The sequence below is a fragment of the Molothrus aeneus genome, chromosome 2 (genome assembly GCF_037042795.1).
Source record: "Molothrus aeneus isolate 106 chromosome 2, BPBGC_Maene_1.0, whole genome shotgun sequence".
Taxonomy (NCBI): domain Eukaryota; kingdom Metazoa; phylum Chordata; class Aves; order Passeriformes; family Icteridae; genus Molothrus; species Molothrus aeneus.
Window position 1 is genome coordinate 48,370,802 of NC_089647.1, and position 16,854 is coordinate 48,387,655.

The 16,854-nt window shown below is 37.6% G+C and overlaps 1 protein-coding gene across 1 annotated transcript in view; it reads left to right on the forward strand.

Moving 5' to 3' along the window:
• The window catches only part of BRCA2 (BRCA2 DNA repair associated), a 33,217-nt gene that overhangs the window by 10,986 nt on the left and 5,377 nt on the right, over positions 1-16,854 (forward strand). The window contains exons 10-20 of the mRNA XM_066544890.1: positions 405-5,195; positions 5,921-6,013; positions 6,932-7,001; positions 7,348-7,769; positions 8,762-8,952; positions 9,572-9,759; positions 10,109-10,279; positions 10,586-10,937; positions 11,625-11,780; positions 13,775-13,919; positions 16,717-16,838. Coding sequence (XP_066400987.1) covers positions 405-5,195; positions 5,921-6,013; positions 6,932-7,001; positions 7,348-7,769; positions 8,762-8,952; positions 9,572-9,759; positions 10,109-10,279; positions 10,586-10,937; positions 11,625-11,780; positions 13,775-13,919; positions 16,717-16,838 — 6,701 coding nt within the window. The remainder of the gene's footprint in view (positions 1-404; positions 5,196-5,920; positions 6,014-6,931; positions 7,002-7,347; positions 7,770-8,761; positions 8,953-9,571; positions 9,760-10,108; positions 10,280-10,585; positions 10,938-11,624; positions 11,781-13,774; positions 13,920-16,716; positions 16,839-16,854) is intronic.

A 16,854-nucleotide genomic window follows, 5' to 3' on the forward strand; every position in this document is an offset into this window, starting at 1 on the left:
GCTCAGTTATCTTTTTCAGTGCTGTTTTTACTAGAAGAATTACTTTAAATTACTTTAAATTAGGAGTTGAAGTACTTTAAATTTGAAACAAATCCTTATGTTGAGACACAAGGGGTTGAAGCCCATCTTTTGAAATTTCATTACAAGTAAAAATTTATTTATTGTTTTTTACCTGGTACCATTAGCTGCAGCCAAATCTCTTGTTTCTGGCTGTTAGAATATAGGTTAAAGAGACCTCCAGCCTTGTCAAGGCATTTGCATTTAAGAACAAAAGTGATACTTTGGGTTCTGCTGTTAAGCTTGTATAGAAATGATCTAATCTGCCAAAATTTTATGAAAATCTGAATCTACATTTGTTTGAATAAATTTATTCAGATTTTTCTCTGTAATGTCTTGTGTTGTAGACCACTTTCTTCCTGCTGAGAGAAAGCATTTGGAATCAAATACAAGGACAAAACACTTCAGCACTTCTACTTTAAAAATGGATATAATGGATAACTCATCTGATAATTCCTTCAGTGATAGGCTGAAACAACAAGACCTGAGAGACTTGGGGGAAAATGCAGGAGAGGATCAAACAGCTGCATCAATAAAATGCTTAGAAGGATCTAATACACTGGAAGAAGACATAAAAAATTCTTTAAATAATGAGAGTCTTTCAAATATAAAACGTAAAGTTCTGACTTCAGCATGCCTAATGGCAAGGAAACGTTCCAGATTTCTCCCTAAAAGCTGTGCTTTAGGGAAAGGTGAAGAAGATAAGGACATGAGTACTAAGGTGAACAATGGAGCTGCTGTACCTCAGAGCCTGAAAGAGCTTGGGTCTTCTCCTAGGGACAAGGAACTCTTGGCTGATACTCACAGTGACTCTGTATCTGTGACAAACAGCAGTTCCCATAATACATTGTGTCAGATCAACTTTGGCATAACTGGAGTCAGTAGTGACTGTTGCAATAAATTATCACCCAGTAAAAGGCATTCTACAGACCAGAGGTCAGGAGTTGACTGTAGAGAAGTACACAGACCCTTGGGAATTAAGTGCTCAGAAAATGACAGTACTGTATTAAAACAAGGGGAGAAAACAGATGCAGCTGCCTTTTCAGAGGATGTAGCCAACAATAAAGACCCAAAGCCAGCTGAAAACAGCAAAAGCCCTCAAGCAGCTGCATTCAGTAATGTAGCTGTAGACATTTCTAAAGAATCATTAGATTGTGTAGATAATAATTCTTTAAATGAAGTCATTTCTGCAGAAGATAAACAAGTAGCACCTATGTATTCCAGCAAAATGTCAAACAAGAGCCTTAAGTGTAAAGGGGAATCATCAGTGAATCTTAATGCATGCAGTTTGAATCTGGGCTTCGGTGGCTTTCAGACTGCTTCTAATAAGCAGATTAAATTCTCTGAAGCCAGTATAGCAAAAGGCAGAATGCTGTTCAAGGATATTGAAAATGAATGCTTTGAAGGTTCTTCCATGGAAAGAGTCAAAAACATTTCACATCAAGTTAAAAAGGAAAATATGTTATTCTCCGATTCAAAAAGCAAGCTGGGCAGTAATTTATCTGATTCTTCAGATTCACAGGCAAGTTTTCTTGAGCCCAGGCATATACAGCTTACTCAACATAAAGTTGGCTTGTGTAAAAGCTTTCCTAGAACTCCACAAGCCTTGCAAGAAGCAAATCAAACCTTGACAGCAAGCCAAGAAGCTGAAATTGCTGAACTTTCCAGTATCTTGGAAGAAACAGGTAGTCAGTTTGAATTTACACAGTTTAGAAAGCAAAGCAACACAATACAAAGTCACGGCTTGCAACAATTAGGAACTGTAGAAACAAATGGAACAAAGAATGTAGAAAATATTTCTGAAACAAGCAAAGATGTGGGGGTTTATAGCACTTTTAAATCAGAAAATCAAGTAGAAAACAACAAGTACTGTACTCAGGAGGAAGACACAAATGAAGACACTGAATTGGTGAAACATGAAAAAGAAAATGCAGTGTTTTTCCACGAAAATGATAAAAAGGTTACTTTCACCAACTTAGACATAAATGGAAGTAGAAGATCTGATAAGAGCTTTCCCATAGCTAAGCAGGACAGCTTTTCTAATTTCATAGGCTTTACTTCAGCTGGAGGTAAGAAAATAAATATTTCAAAAGCAGCTTTGAGTAGGTCTGCAGAGCTCTTCAGAGACTTGGATGATGATAACTATTTGTTCAAATCTTCTGAAACTGGTACTAGATGTCACAATTCAAAAGGATCTATGTCTTCTAACAGTCATTTTTCCAGATGCCTGACAAAAGAAAGCAAAGAAAGAACTGTTCGTGTTTCAGATTTCAAAAGCATTAATGCTGTTTCCCACACAGGTTCTGTTTCCTACCATGCACAGAAGAAAAATGAAGAAAATACTATTACAGTATTCAAGGAAAATAGGGAAAACAAGGCAAAAATATCAGCAAATAATACTGAAAGTGTTAGCTTCAGTAGTATTAACAATGTCAACAGCCTGTTATCCACTAAAAATCATAAGCAGAATTATGAAACTTCCAAACAAATTTCAAATCGAGGAGATGATGAAGGCAATTTGCCAGACCACTCATTACATGTAACATGTCTAGAAGATGCTGTTACAATTGCAGAAGAACACAGTTTAAGTACGTCATACGAAATGGAAAACCAGTCTCCTAAGCAGGAAGGAGAAGACAGAAAGGAAGATGAATGTTTGTTACCAAAACTTCAGGCTCCTGGTGGTGATACATCCATTCCTGATGCAGCTTTGGATCATTCTCTGCCCTTGTTCAGTGTACAGTGCGGAGAAGAAGATGTAAATGTTTTGGAGAACTCTGATAAAGAAAAAAGAAATTGTAAAAATATGGCAGAAGACACCACTCATGATAAGGACCTGCTAGTGAATGAAAGCAGAATAAAAATAGGTTCTTACCATCATTATCAAATACCTCTTGAACAAGAAGTAAACACGGGGAAAAATGAAGTGGAAGGAAGTTATCTGACTGGTTTTCATACTGCTAGCGGCAAGAAAATAGCAATTGCTGATGGATTTTTGGCTAAAGCGGAACAGTTTTTTGCAGATGTTGATATAGGAAAGGAACATAATGACAGTTTTGAGAATCTCATCAAGAAAAGGAAATGTGGCAAGAACTGTCTTAAAGACTGTGATTTATGTATTGAAAACATTGCTCAGTGTGACTCAGAAAAACTCAATTTTAATGAAAAGCTTGTTGCTGAAGAGCTTGGAGACCAGATTAATCAGGCAATAGAGAGCAGTCCTATTAAACATGCTGCAGTTCTTGATCCTGCTAAAGTAGATACATTTGTTGACCTAGGTGAAGCTTGTGAAGGGAGTTTGGTAACTTCTCATGCGCATAAGAAAGATGATATCAGACCTGAAAAGTCAGAATTGGAATCCCTTCAAGGACAGAAGAGCGATGCTGTAAGTAGAACTCATTTGTCTGAAGATGGAAAATTCCTTGCAGAGAAAAAGTTGGACTGCTCACCAAGAAAAAGGGATGATTCAGGAAATATAGATGATTTTCCTGTGCACTCTGCTGCATCTCTGCATTTAATAAAGGTACCACATGACCTTGAAGACAACTGTGTGCCTAGAGATAAAAATAATACTTTATTTGTTGAGGAGAGCAACAATAAAGCTGATCGGTCACTCCTTTTAGATGCAAAAAGTAGCTGCTCTTACATGAATGGTAACAGCAAGGAATTCAACTTAAAACATTTAAATGAACCTGCTGCTGATAAAAATTGCTTCACAGACACTATAGCCAGTGCTTGCCAAAATCAGTCACAAGTCAGTCTTTTTGATGAGGAAACTAGTTTTAACAGGTTAAAAGAAACAACACTTAAAGCTGAAAAGCAAAGGGGTGATCTGAATCAAACCGTGTTTAGCACAGCAAAAGGGAAAGCTGTGTCTGTTTCAGAAAGTGCATTAGCAAGTGTCAGACAAATGTTTCAAGACTGCAGTGGGGCTGTAAAATATGAAATTGAGCCTAACTCAAGAAGGAATCAAACAGAAATTGCTAGAAATTCATCTGTAGTCCTTTTCACTGAGTGTCCTAATTCTGCTGATTTTTTTAATGCTACAGCAAGTAAAGAGGTTAATTCAGCCACATCCCAGTTTATTGAAGTAAATGCAAGTACTGATGAAGACAGTCACCAAGAAGGAAACACATCTGCAGGTGCAAAGTCTCCTTCAAATTCTCAGAAGCAATCCTTTGAGCAGAATATTAAGCTTTTAGGGCACTTTGTTCCAGATAAGCAGATAAAGCCATCAGATGCTTCTACAAGCAATTTTGGGTTTTTTAGTACAGCAAGTGGAAAGCCTGTACAGCTTTCAGAAGAGTCACTCAGGAAAGCTAGACAGCTCTTTTCTGAAATGGAAGGTAATCATTCACCACATGTACAAGAAGCATTTTTAGCTGAGGAAGATGTTGAAAAGTCTAAAATGCACACTGAAGTACTTCCTAGGAAAATGCAGATAGTGTCATCAAAAGGGCAAGAAGATACCAGCCCTGAATTGATTTCAGATTCTGCTTTTGGCTTCAGCACTGCTAGTGGAAAGCAGGTAAAGGTTTCTAAAGATGCCTATCAAAAAGCAAAGGCAATTTTAGAAGAATCTGATTACTTTTTGAGTAGTGGGCTTTGTACTACAGATCAGCTTAGTTCAATTAAAGACAGTGGTCAACGTGTGAAATCTTTAACAGATAAGGTGATCTCAGAATTCAAAACTGAAAAAAGCTGCAATCAAGACTCTGACTTTAAAAGCATCTGCCCTCAGGAAATAAAGTATTTTCCAAGCACTCACCATGTCAAAATGCCTGAGCACACACCATACAATCAGAAAAAGAAGCAGTTAGCATCATTTAAAAATAACTTTCAGCAAGAGAAAACTGAGTCTTTTGGAAAAGGGCAGCTGAATCTGTGGTCAAAACCAGAGTCTGAAGCAATTTCATGCAGTGCTACTGCTAAAGCAGAAATTAATACTAATCTTCTCCAAAGTCCAAAAAATTACTTGGAAGTAGAGGCTGTAGAAAGTGCAAGAGCTTTTATGGAAGACAGTTTTTCCAGTTCTGGAGTACAAATTAATGCTGCACAGACCTTCAGTGGCAGACCAGATAAAAACTTCCAAAAGAAGACCTTTGGGAAGAGGCACTTTGAAGAAAACAACTCACTTGGTAGGTGTTTTATCTTACATATGTTCAACTCCATATTTCTGCACAGTGGATTGGTTTAGGTTTTGGGGGGTTTTGCATGTCATGTTGATTTTTAGTTCACAGAAACGTTCAGGTTCTCTCTCTAGGTGTCAATGGCAAAAACTCTTCTTGCTGCAGGCTGGTTCATCCAGTCTTTCCAGGCTTAAAATATGCACAGTAAAAGCTAAATTTGTGATTAGTAATTTTGAAGTTGTACAGGTTTGCTGTTTTACCATAAACTTACAGAAGAAATCTGCTGCTCCTTTTCTCTCTGAGCACTTTCTTCTTTTTTTCCCCTCTCTACAAATCTAGTGTTTTTTCATTGAAAAATGAGTAGCAATATTTTCATTTTCACCTTTTTGTGCATTGTAGGTGAGAACAATGTTTTGCTTGTATCAAGATTGCTAGTTTGATATGAAAAATAATTGTTGGTCTAAGAGCAGTTTCTTGCCTTCTGAAAGTGATCTGTCTAGGCCTGAAGTGTTGGTACTTGATGCTTGCACAGACACCCAGACCAGTTCAGGGACCTGGGCTGGTTGAAAACTCCTTGTGGAAGGGGAGATGAAAACCTGAAAACTGACCTGAAAACTTGCTAATTCTACTTGCTCTGACTTTGGTGTTTTATTTAGAAATTCCAGTGATGTTGTCCTGATTGATAAGAAACTTGAAAGGAACATCACTTTTAAAACTCTGTGTTTTTATTCTAGGTGAACCTCCAATTAAGAGGCAGCTTCTGCTTGAATTTAACAGAACAAAGAATTCCCCCAGGTCTTTGAAAGCTTCAAAAAGCACCCCTGATGGTAATTTTAGTCATCTTGTGTTCTAAGCAGCAATCCAGTGTCAGTTGTTATCTTGAGAATTCTTCAATTTCCAATAACCTAACCAAACATATAAGTTTGCTTAACTACTGTATTTATCAATGTAGTCATAGAAATTTAGGAAAGCTGCTGTGGTAATGTCTCTGCAGAATTGAAATTATGTGATTAATGATTTGCCTTATTGCATAGACTCTAAATATATTCCTTCTGCAAGAACTGTGGTTTAATTTCCAGTTCAGGAGGAATTTACCTGCTCTCTCACAATCCTAAATCTCACAAATTCTAGTCTCAATAGGGAGAATGCATTTTATTGATTAATCTACAGAATATATTTTATTGATTAACTTTGTGTAGGTACTTACTGGTAAGATACTTACTATATAATTACTTCTCATATGAAACTTCCTCTTTGCAGCCTAAGGGCATAGCACAAGTGGGTTTACATTCCAGACAGATATGATTTAGTTCCATTGATAATTCCAACATATCCTTCAGAAATGGAAGGAGGAGTTTGTGCAAATGTGCCTTTTTTTGTTGTAATGTCAAATAAAAGAATAAAAGTTGCTGAAAGAGTTCTAAATTGAATGGTGAGCCTACCTGGAGTCAATATGCTAAACATTTCCCTTTCAGGAGCCTAAAAATATCTTGCTGGCTCACAGACACAAACTCTTGAAAGTCAGTATTGTGAGCACTTATCCCTTAGATCTCTATGGGAAGATGTTTAAAAACATTTTTGGGGGCAGGAAAGAATAAAGCTATTTAAATCCACTCTGAAGACTTTTCTATAAATTAATTATTTCTGTTAATTTTCATTAATATAGATAAAGCATGTGGCGGTAAATTTCTATCTATCTATGTAATGTGACATTTCAAACATTTTTTTTTCCAATTATATTACAGGCATTTTCAAAGACAGAAGACAATTTATGTACCATGTGCCTTTAAAACCCATAACTTGTCAGCCTTTTGGGTGAGAAATTTTAGAGTTCTTCTTTGTAACTGCCTAAAAATACACAGTAATAATTTACTACCCAACTTTATAAAAGGCTAATCATTTTATGACAAAATAAATATTAAGTTACCATAAAACACTTGCTACTGCAGTAGACCAGTGAGATGCTAAACAAACTATACCCTATATTACACTGTGTCTTTTCTCAGTAGATGGAAGTATTCTGTTTAAAATATCAAAGACTGATATTTTGTCTTTTTATTGATACTGAATTGAAATTTGTATTACTAAATTAAGAATACAAAACTCCTGAGTTTTGTCAGGAAGATGAAACCTGTATGCTTAAATATTTGCATTTCTGTAGGTCAACTAAAGAACGACACGAAGTCAAGAATCCTACCCTTACCCTGCCAGATCAAGACTTCAGGGGATTCCAATCTAAACCTGCCATTTTTCAGCACTGTGCTCTCAGGCACTCTTCAGACAGTGCTGCAGGGCTTTCCACTCCCTGTAAAGCCTCGGCAAAAGAGAGCGAGGAAATGAGAAGTTGGTACAAATCTGGCAAAGCTGCTAAAACTTTTATTCCACCCTTCAAAACCAAGCTGACATTTTCTACGTGCGAACAAGGCAGCAGCAGCAGCAGAAGTGACTCACCCATCAGCAAAAGTACGACCAAAGAGATGGAACTAAATCAGATCCGAGCTGAACAAAATAATGCTGACCCTCAAGATCAGCAGCCTTGTATCCAGCATGCAACAGACACTGACCTAGAAAATGGCAATTTAGGTATTTTCAGATTTTACTCACTTAACTATTGTGAATATGAACTATCAGAGCTGATTCTTTAAGGGGTTTTTGCATAATTTGCAGACTTTTGTTTTTAATAAAAAAGAAGCTTCTTGTTAAGGCTTTTTTTATTTTGGCAGGAAAATTAGGAAATTACTACTTTTCTAATATTTTATATTGCACTCCTAAAAGAGCATATCCTGTTTATCTCCAAAGTTAATTGAGAAGAAGGAAAATATTTCACACAGTGCTTAGAAACAAGATAAGTTATGTTTCAGTTGATAGTAGATTTTTCTTATATAGCTCATAGAAAAAATAATCTAGGAACCTTGGATTAGCATTGCTATACTTCATTCACTTTTACAGAAGCTTGTTTTCTTTCTCTCCTCTAATTAAAATATAGACTTAGCCATATAAGTGGTTGATTGTGTCATTTTCAAAGAGGCAGACTTTGAATACTCAACTGTTCCACTTAAGAATGTGGACTTATGCCTTCTAAGCTCTCTTGAATCCTCTGGTTCATCTGGTTACTTCTATAATTTACAGTCAAATAATCTGGATTTTTTTCAGAAGGACTTGTGTATATTTGAACAGGTGTATGAACATTTGCAGAATCAGATCCTGCAATAACAGGCCAAAATTTCAGGATTATGGATTCTGTAGTCATCAACTAATTTCTTTCCAGCTGGAGTTTTCTATGAAGATTGAGTTCAGTTTCATATGAGAAAAGTATGTGGATGGAAGTTGAGTTCAGGGACTTATATAAAATTAATATGGATATGTAATTTGTTTTATATAAATATTCAAATGCCTTCAGTAATCACTGCCTTCTAAATGCATTAAACTTTTAATATTTAGACTTGCAATTTCTAAAAATCTGCAGAGTGGCATAGAAAAAACACTGCTCTGAATCTGCTAGAGTGTGACTGTGTATCTTTACTTGATAATGCTTTTAAAAGGTTTTGATGTTTTGGGATTTTTTTAAATTGCAGCTATGGCCAGGATGGTGACAAATCTCCGCTGTGCCAGAGATCTGCAGGACATGAGAATTAAAAAGAAATGTAGGCAAAATATTCATTCACAGCCAGGCACTCTTTATGTCATTAAAACATCTGCAAGCAGTAGAATCCCTCTGAAAACTGCAGTGGAAGAGAAGTTTCCTAGCTTTTATTCTACAGAAGAGGTATATTGATATCTTTTTATTTTCTGTTTCACATCTGTTTCTCAAGAGTAGCAAATAAAAACTCAGTAGCTTTTGAATAGATACATTCTTCAGTTTTTAGGTAAGTATTTACAGTAGGTGTTACACCAGTTGCTACAGTACTTAAGTAGCATATATCCAGTTTTTAAAACTATTCCAAATAATAAAGGTCATAAATCTCTAGTGTTATAATCAAACAGGAAAAAAATCCACCAATTAAAATGCATATGAAGAGATGGTTTAAAAGAGCAGTTAAAATTTAAGCTTAGGTAAATCTATATGAAAATGCTCTTGCTTTTGGTACTGTGAAAGTACCAAACCTATTGAATTTTTTTAAACACTTTCAAAGTACACTGTGTTGCTGTTCTACTAAAACAGTTGTTGGGAATCCTTCATTCTCCGTGGTTTACATATGAAATGGCAAGGTCAGACAAAAGCTGTCTCAACCTTAAAGAAATATTTAATCCGAAATTATAAGACTGGATATTTAAACTGCCTGTTGAATTATTTAATCTGAAATTATAAGACTGGATATTTAAACTGCCTGTTGAATTCTTACTGGATTGTCATTATTTTGTCTTTTCCATCTGTTTTTTTTCAGCTGTACACATATGGTGTTTCAAAACAGTGCGTACAAGTTAACAGCACAAATGCAGAATCTTTCCAGTTTCTCATCAAAGACTTTTTCAGTAAGGAGTATTTGTTAGCTGGAAATGGAATGCAGCTTGCTGATGGAGGATGGCTAATACCTACAGATGAGGGAAAAGCTGGGAAAAAGGAGTTTTACAGGTACTGTTGCTTATGAACTTGGGATAGCTATGCTATTTATTAGATAGCAGTTCTCTTGTCTTCTAGAATAAATCCAACACAGTGGTGTTTTAAAGCCTCTGAAATTTTTACTGTTTTTTTACTGTGCATTTTTAGTACACCTCTGTTGCTATAAATAAAGATATTATAGGATTGTAAATTTGCTATGTAGATTAATGTTGCTAGTGATCGATCCTCACTGACCATTAAAGAAAGCAAAGTCAATTTGGAAAATTTCTAGAAATTCTTCAAAGGTGTAAATAGTCTAAGTAATAGAGAAGTTAAAATTTGCAGTGGATTTCAGATTAATTTATTAACAATTTATCTGCAGAGCCCTCTGTGACACTCCTGGTGTGGATCCCAACCTAATCACAGAGGCCTGGGTTTACAATCACTACAGATGGATTGTATGGAAATTGGCAGCCATGGAAGTGTCTTTCCCACATGAATTTGCTAACAGATGTTTGACACCAGAAATGGTCCTGTTGCAGTTGAAATATAGGTACGTGTATATATATTGGGAGCTGTAATGTGTGTTATTGTTTGCTTTCTGTTTCATCAGGATTACAAAATAAGCACATCTGCCTTGCATTCACTACTTAGCAGAATGCTTGTATTGTTAAACTTACACACAGCAGCATTAAAACCATAGTGTGTGTTACCTGCAAAAATGTAGAAAACATTTGCTTTGATACAGTGGTGCTTAATCAGGTAGATGAGTAACCAACACTTTTATACAAGTGTGTTTAAATAAAAGCAATGTGATGGATTTTGTTTGCTGTAACGAAGCACAAATTCTATTTTGTAGGTATGATTTGGAAGTGGATAAAAGTAAACGATCGGCAATCAAAAAAATAATGGAAAGAGATGATGCAGCAGGTAAAACACTTGTACTGTGCATTTCCAAAATCATATCACTGAACACAGTTGTATCTCCTAGCAGCAGCAATAAGAACATGGAAAGTAAAAAAGCAGCAGCTTTAATTGAAGTTACTGATGGCTGGTATGGGATCAGAGCTCTTCTGGATCCACCTCTCAAAGCTTTCTTAGAGAGAAGAAGGCTGACTGTTGGTCAGAAGATCATAGTGCATGGAGCAGAGCTTGTTGGTCCTCAAAATGGATGTACACCACTGGAAGCCCCAGATTCCCTTATGTTAAAGGTAAATAAAATCTTAGTTCAGCTTGATTGGATGTGACTGAGAGAGGTGATAAATGCTGCTTAGTTGAGCCATATTTTGTAAACAGAGGTTATTGGGGCTTTACAAACAGATGGAGCATTGCTGGAGTTTAATAACCAGATTTGTAAGACGTCATTCAAGGGTGTTATTCAATATGGTTGGAAGAGAAGTTTGTCATATAAAATTCTGCCAGGTTTTGCTATGTGTTTTGGCAGTTCTGGCTCCTTACTTTGGTTAAACACCAAGTTGCAAAAAAGTATTTATCCATCTCAGACAATATGGAAGTTGGAAGAATGAGGGGAGGAGAGAAACCAATGAGAGGGTGAACTGGTGGGGGAAGGCCTTGGCTTATTTGAGGTTAGTTAAAGAGCTTTAAAGAGGGTGAAGTTTCAGCATAAGACTGAAATTGCTACTCTGGTACAAAGCAATGGTTTGTCTTATACATTCTGATTTCCCAGAGAATTTTAACTTTTCCGATTTTTAGATTCTGTTGAAAATACATTCTTCAGTGTGAAAGGAATTAAAATGTGATCTGCTCAGGTGCAAAAGTGATATATTCTTAGTGAGGTCAGTGTGAAAATAGATATATAGATATTCCTGTAGATAAAATGTGTTGATTAACTTTGCCTTAGCAGTGCCAGTTTCTCATTCACCTTTTCCCTTGCTCAGATCTCAGCGAACAGCACTCGCCGTGTGCGATGGCACACCAAGCTGGGATTCCATCGGGATCCCAGACCTTTCCCCGTGCCTTTGTCGTCGCTTTACAATGAGGGTGGTGCAGTGGGCTGTATTGATGTGGTTGTTCAAAGAACTTACCCTATTCAGGTATGGTGTAAGTATTTTATTCATCTAACAGGTTTCTGTGAGATCTCAATTATATTAATGAATTGCTGTATCATTTTTCAAATCAGATGTAATATAGAAAGCTAATTTTTTTTTTAAGATACCATTATGTGTAAAATAATGAGGAGTGGTTCTTGCATTGTGCATGTATTTAGTATTTCAGGATTGGTGTATCCTGCTATAAGAAGAATTTAATTTCGTGTTCAGTATCTTTTGGTTGGCTTTGCTTTGAGCTTCAAAAAGCCAGAAATAATTGAATTTCAGTTCTGTACCCTAAAAAGGACTGCACTTGTTTTATTATAAACATATTAACAAAAAAGTTACATATTTCTAAGCATTTGTAGGATTACTTTTTCTTACATGTAGCTGACTGTATTGTTTAAGTTCTATATCAGTGAAAATACAGTGTGTAGTTATGGTGTAAAATAGATTTAAAATCTTAAATACCACTTGATATCCAGACATTTTAAATACTGCAGTCAAACTTCACTGCAACTACTTGGTTTTATAACAATACCAGACACAAAAAGAAACAATATTTCTGTTAGTAATCAATCTTTTTAATGTAAGCAGTTTAACCAGGACACAACTTTCATATTTTATTAGCTTTCCTCAGAGCAGGTTATACTTGGCATGTATATCTAAGACTGTTTTTTCATTGCCTTCTTTCTAAGGTATTATTTTATTGTTGGTTGATGTAGAATGAATTCTGCAAAGGTATTTGGTTTGAATCATTACTTTGCTATTTAGATCATTACTTTAATGGAGGAAATTGCAGCACTTATTATGTGAGCTTCCTTGTTGAACCCACCTTTATTTAGGTCTCAGAAAGGGGACTGTAATCTGTAACTGCATCACAATAAATGGTTTCCAGGCTGGGGAGGCAAATGCTTCTTCATATCTGGCTATGTCAAGAGATTGATGTACTTGTTTCTGCTTTAAACACTGAGACTCTTGCTCCAACATACCAAAATTATAGGAAGATTTGGGCTGTCTCCTTTTACATCAAGAGTCAAGGAGTGTAGAAATCACAGTAGCCTTAATTAAAGGTGTCAAACTGTGAGTAATGCAGGAGATACATGGTGTGCAATTAATGAGGTAGGCAGAGCCTATTTCAAACATTCACTGCCTCATAAGTATTGGTCCTGAAACCTTTCCTTACCTTGCTTTCACTATACACTCCTGCTGCTTCTCTGTTCTGAACCTGGAGCTCACCTCTCCTGTTACTTAAGCAGCTTAATTCATTAAACTAGGAAAAAGTAACTAATAATAATATTAAGAACACACAATGAACTGCTGTCTATTGACTTACCAAACTGATACAGTCTGCTGAGGTCAGATATGTGCTAGACCCAGTGCAAGGGAGAAGACAGAACTGTGCAGAAAATGGGATTGGAAGGAAAGGGACCACTTTCAGCAGCCATGGATCTCCTTGTTTAGCTCACTGGCCTCTTCAAATCAGCAAGCCAGTTCTGGCAGAGTTCTGGACAAGCCTCTAGTCCTATGGCACCATCTCAGCAGAAAAGGTTTAGGTGCATCTGCAGAACTACATCATAGTTCTTTTACAGCATCTAACCCAGGGTGTTAAAACAGACAGTACAGCTGATGTGGAAAGACAGATTGGGTAGAATGCAGTCTGGTGTATTTTTTAGCATTGGTTTGTATCTTAATGTATCTACCAGTGGATCCATTCATCATCTAAATTACAACATTGATACCCACTACTTGAAGCTGTGTTTTCTTCAGCTGTTAAATCATCTGGGTTTGGATACTGCTCCATTCTGCTTGTTTTTGACAACTTACCAACCAGTGCTGTGGGGTTTTGCCTTTTATCTGTTACAGTGGAAGAACTTAAGGTCTGCTGCCTGTTCATTTTTAAAGCATTTTTGTTTAACAGTGAGTATGAAAGAGAAGCTAGATAAAGTTAAAAATAATCTTTTTAAAGTCTGGGTTTAGTTTTAATCTTTTCATTTCAGTGGATGGAAAAGACGTCAGCTGGTTCCTACATTTTTCGTAACAGCCGAGCTGAAGAAAGGGAAGCTGCCAAGCATGCAGAGAATCAGCAAAAGAAACTGGAGGCTCTGTTTGCAAAAATCCAAGCAGAATATGAAAAACATGAAGGTAAAGCTTTCATTCTTCCAGAACATCTGTAAAGAACAGGAAAACATTTTGATATTTTCAGAAAAGTTAAAAGAACTTGTCAAAAATCTTCTCTGGTGATAGAGAAGCAGAGATGGGATTTTGGGTTGTTTTCTTTGTTGTTGGTTTTGTTTTGTGTTGTTTGAGGTTTTTGCTTCCTGTGTGTCAAGACCTTTTGGTACAAAATGGTTATATGCTTATTTGCATGGCTTTGGAGCAATCTAGGGAACCCTTTTGAACATAGGCAGGCCACTAAAAAATTATCCTTGAGGTGATTCTCGGGGAAATGCTACAAAATTGTAGAATTCATAATTTCATTCCCTTCAGGGACATGACACTGTAAGAGTTCACCCAGAGGTGGGCACTGCTAGGATGTGTCTCAGTAGACCTGGACACCAAGACTGAGCATCTTTCCTCATGAATAATTGCGTGACTGCATGGATACTGAGGTCAGTGGAGCTGCTCAGTGGGACAGGGACTCTGGTGACACCGGCCATGGAGAATGCTGAGTCACTAAATGCCCTTGGTTGGCAATCCCAGGCCACAGAGACCAGGGGAAGTTCTGAAGCAAGGAAGATATACCCTTGGTGGAAGAGGATCAAGTTAGAGAACATTCAGGCGAACTGGACATATGTAAGTCCATAGCTGATGATGGGATTAACTCAGAAGTGCTGAGGAGCTGACTGGTGTCTGCGGGGCTGCTTTTGATCCTCTTTGAATGATCATTAGTTCATTGGTAGAGGTGCCTGGAGAGTGGAAGAAAGCAAATGTGTCTGCTGTATTCAGAAAAGATAGGAAGGAGCACCCAGAAATCTGCAGGCCAGTCAGCCTTACCCTGATCCCTGAGAAGGTGATGATGGGACAAATAATCCTGGAAGCTGGTAACAGGCACAAAAGGGAAAAAAATATGATTTTGGAGTATTCAGCAACGATTCACTCAGGGGAAGCCATGTTTGACCAACCTGACAACGTTCTGTGATGCAATCACTGGCTTGGGCAGTTGAGGCAAGAGCAGTGCATTGTCTACCTGGACTTCAGAAAGGCTTTTGACACTGTGTCCCTTAGGATTCACGGAGAGAAGCTGATGGGCTGGATGAGCAGGCAGGCAGGTGGATAGAAAACTGTCTGAACAGTAGGGCCCAGAGGGTGGTGATCAGTGGCACAAAGTCTCTGTGGAGGCCAGTAACTCCTGGTGTATGCCAGCGATGAGTACTGGGTCTAGTCCTGTTTTAGCAAGTTCATTTATGATCTGGAGAATGGGGGGATGTACTTACAGCAGGTTTGATGCTGAAAATTAGGACAAATGGTGGATACACTAGAGGATTATGCTGCCATCCAGAGGGATTTTGGCAGCTGGAGAAACGGGCTGACAAGAACCTCATAAAGTCCAACAAAGCAAGTTGCAAATCTTGCACCTAGGGAGGAGCAGTGCCATGCACCAATACATGCTGGGTATCACCCATCTGGAATGCAGCTTGGCAGAAAGAGCCCTGGGGGTCCTGGTGGACAAGGTGAGGATTGTTGAGAAGGTCTTGGTGATCCTTCCCTTCTGTTTAGCACTGGTAAGGCCACATGTGGAATGCCATGTCCAGTTCTGGACTCCTCACCACAAAAGAGACATGGACACACTGGAGATATTACAACCAAGGGCCATGAATGTATTTAAGGAATTGGAGAATCTGACCTAGGAAAAACTGAGAGAGCTGGGACCATTGAGCTTGGAGAATGCTCAGAGGGACATCTGATCAATGTACTTAAATACCTGAAAGGACAGTGCAGAGAAGATGGAGCTAGGCTTGTGTCAGTGGTGCCCAGTAACAAGACCAGAGCCAAATGGGCACAAACTGGAACACAGGAAGTTCCCTCTGGACATCAAGAAACTTTTTCACTATGATGGTTGACTGACAGTGTTGCCTGGAGAAGCTGTGAAATCTCCATCCTTGGAGATAATAAAAAGCTCACTGGACAGCCTTGGTCAGCCTTCTGTAGGGTGCTCCTGCTTGAGCAGGGGCATTGGACCAGATGACCTCCAGAGGTCTCTTCCACTTCAATATATTCTAATTCTGTAATGGCTGACACTGTCCACCTCTGCCAGTGATTTCCAGCAGTAGTTCTAGCATGGAATTCTTAGCTGAAATCAGAGATGGCTTTGTAATTCTTAACGTCACTGCTATGACATCTCATGTGTTGTTTTATGTTTGGTAAATTTGTGTATACAGGAGTCTGCTGTGCTGAAGGAATTCATCAAAATTCTGGCAGCAAAGTGACTTACATAAGGAGAGGGTAATATAAGTTAACTTGGCATTTAGCTGATGTCCTGAGGAGGCTTTGTGTGCAGGCCTGTGCTGTCCCACATCTTGGTGTCTTTAAGACTTTTCTGCTGCATGAGAGGAAGACCAAGTGATGGACATAAAGGAAATGTAGTCAAGTATCTATGAAGGTTCTTGGCAGCCCATCAAATCTCCCACCCTCTGCTAAGTGATACTAGCCAGTGATACTAGTTACTAGCCTCCTAGCCACTGATACTGGCTACCCTAAAGTTTGTATAATATTCTATCTATGTTGTATTTAAATGAGTAAGATTTTTTTTCTGTATTTTCTGGATACGTATATATATGCACACACACACGCTCACACATTTACACATCAATTCCTATACATGTGTTTTGTATTTTTATTCTAGCAAGGCCTAAATACTGCTGTGTTTCTTACATAATTATTTCTTCCTTCATTTTAAAATGTATTGGTTGTGCTCCACATAAAGGCTTTTTCTCAACAGAGAGAACCAGTAGAAGAACACCAAGATCACGGATCGTCACAAGACAGCAAATCCATAATTTGCAAGATGGTGCAGAACTTTATGAAGCGATTCAGAATGCATCTGATCCTGCTTATATGGAGGTAACTGTAGATACTA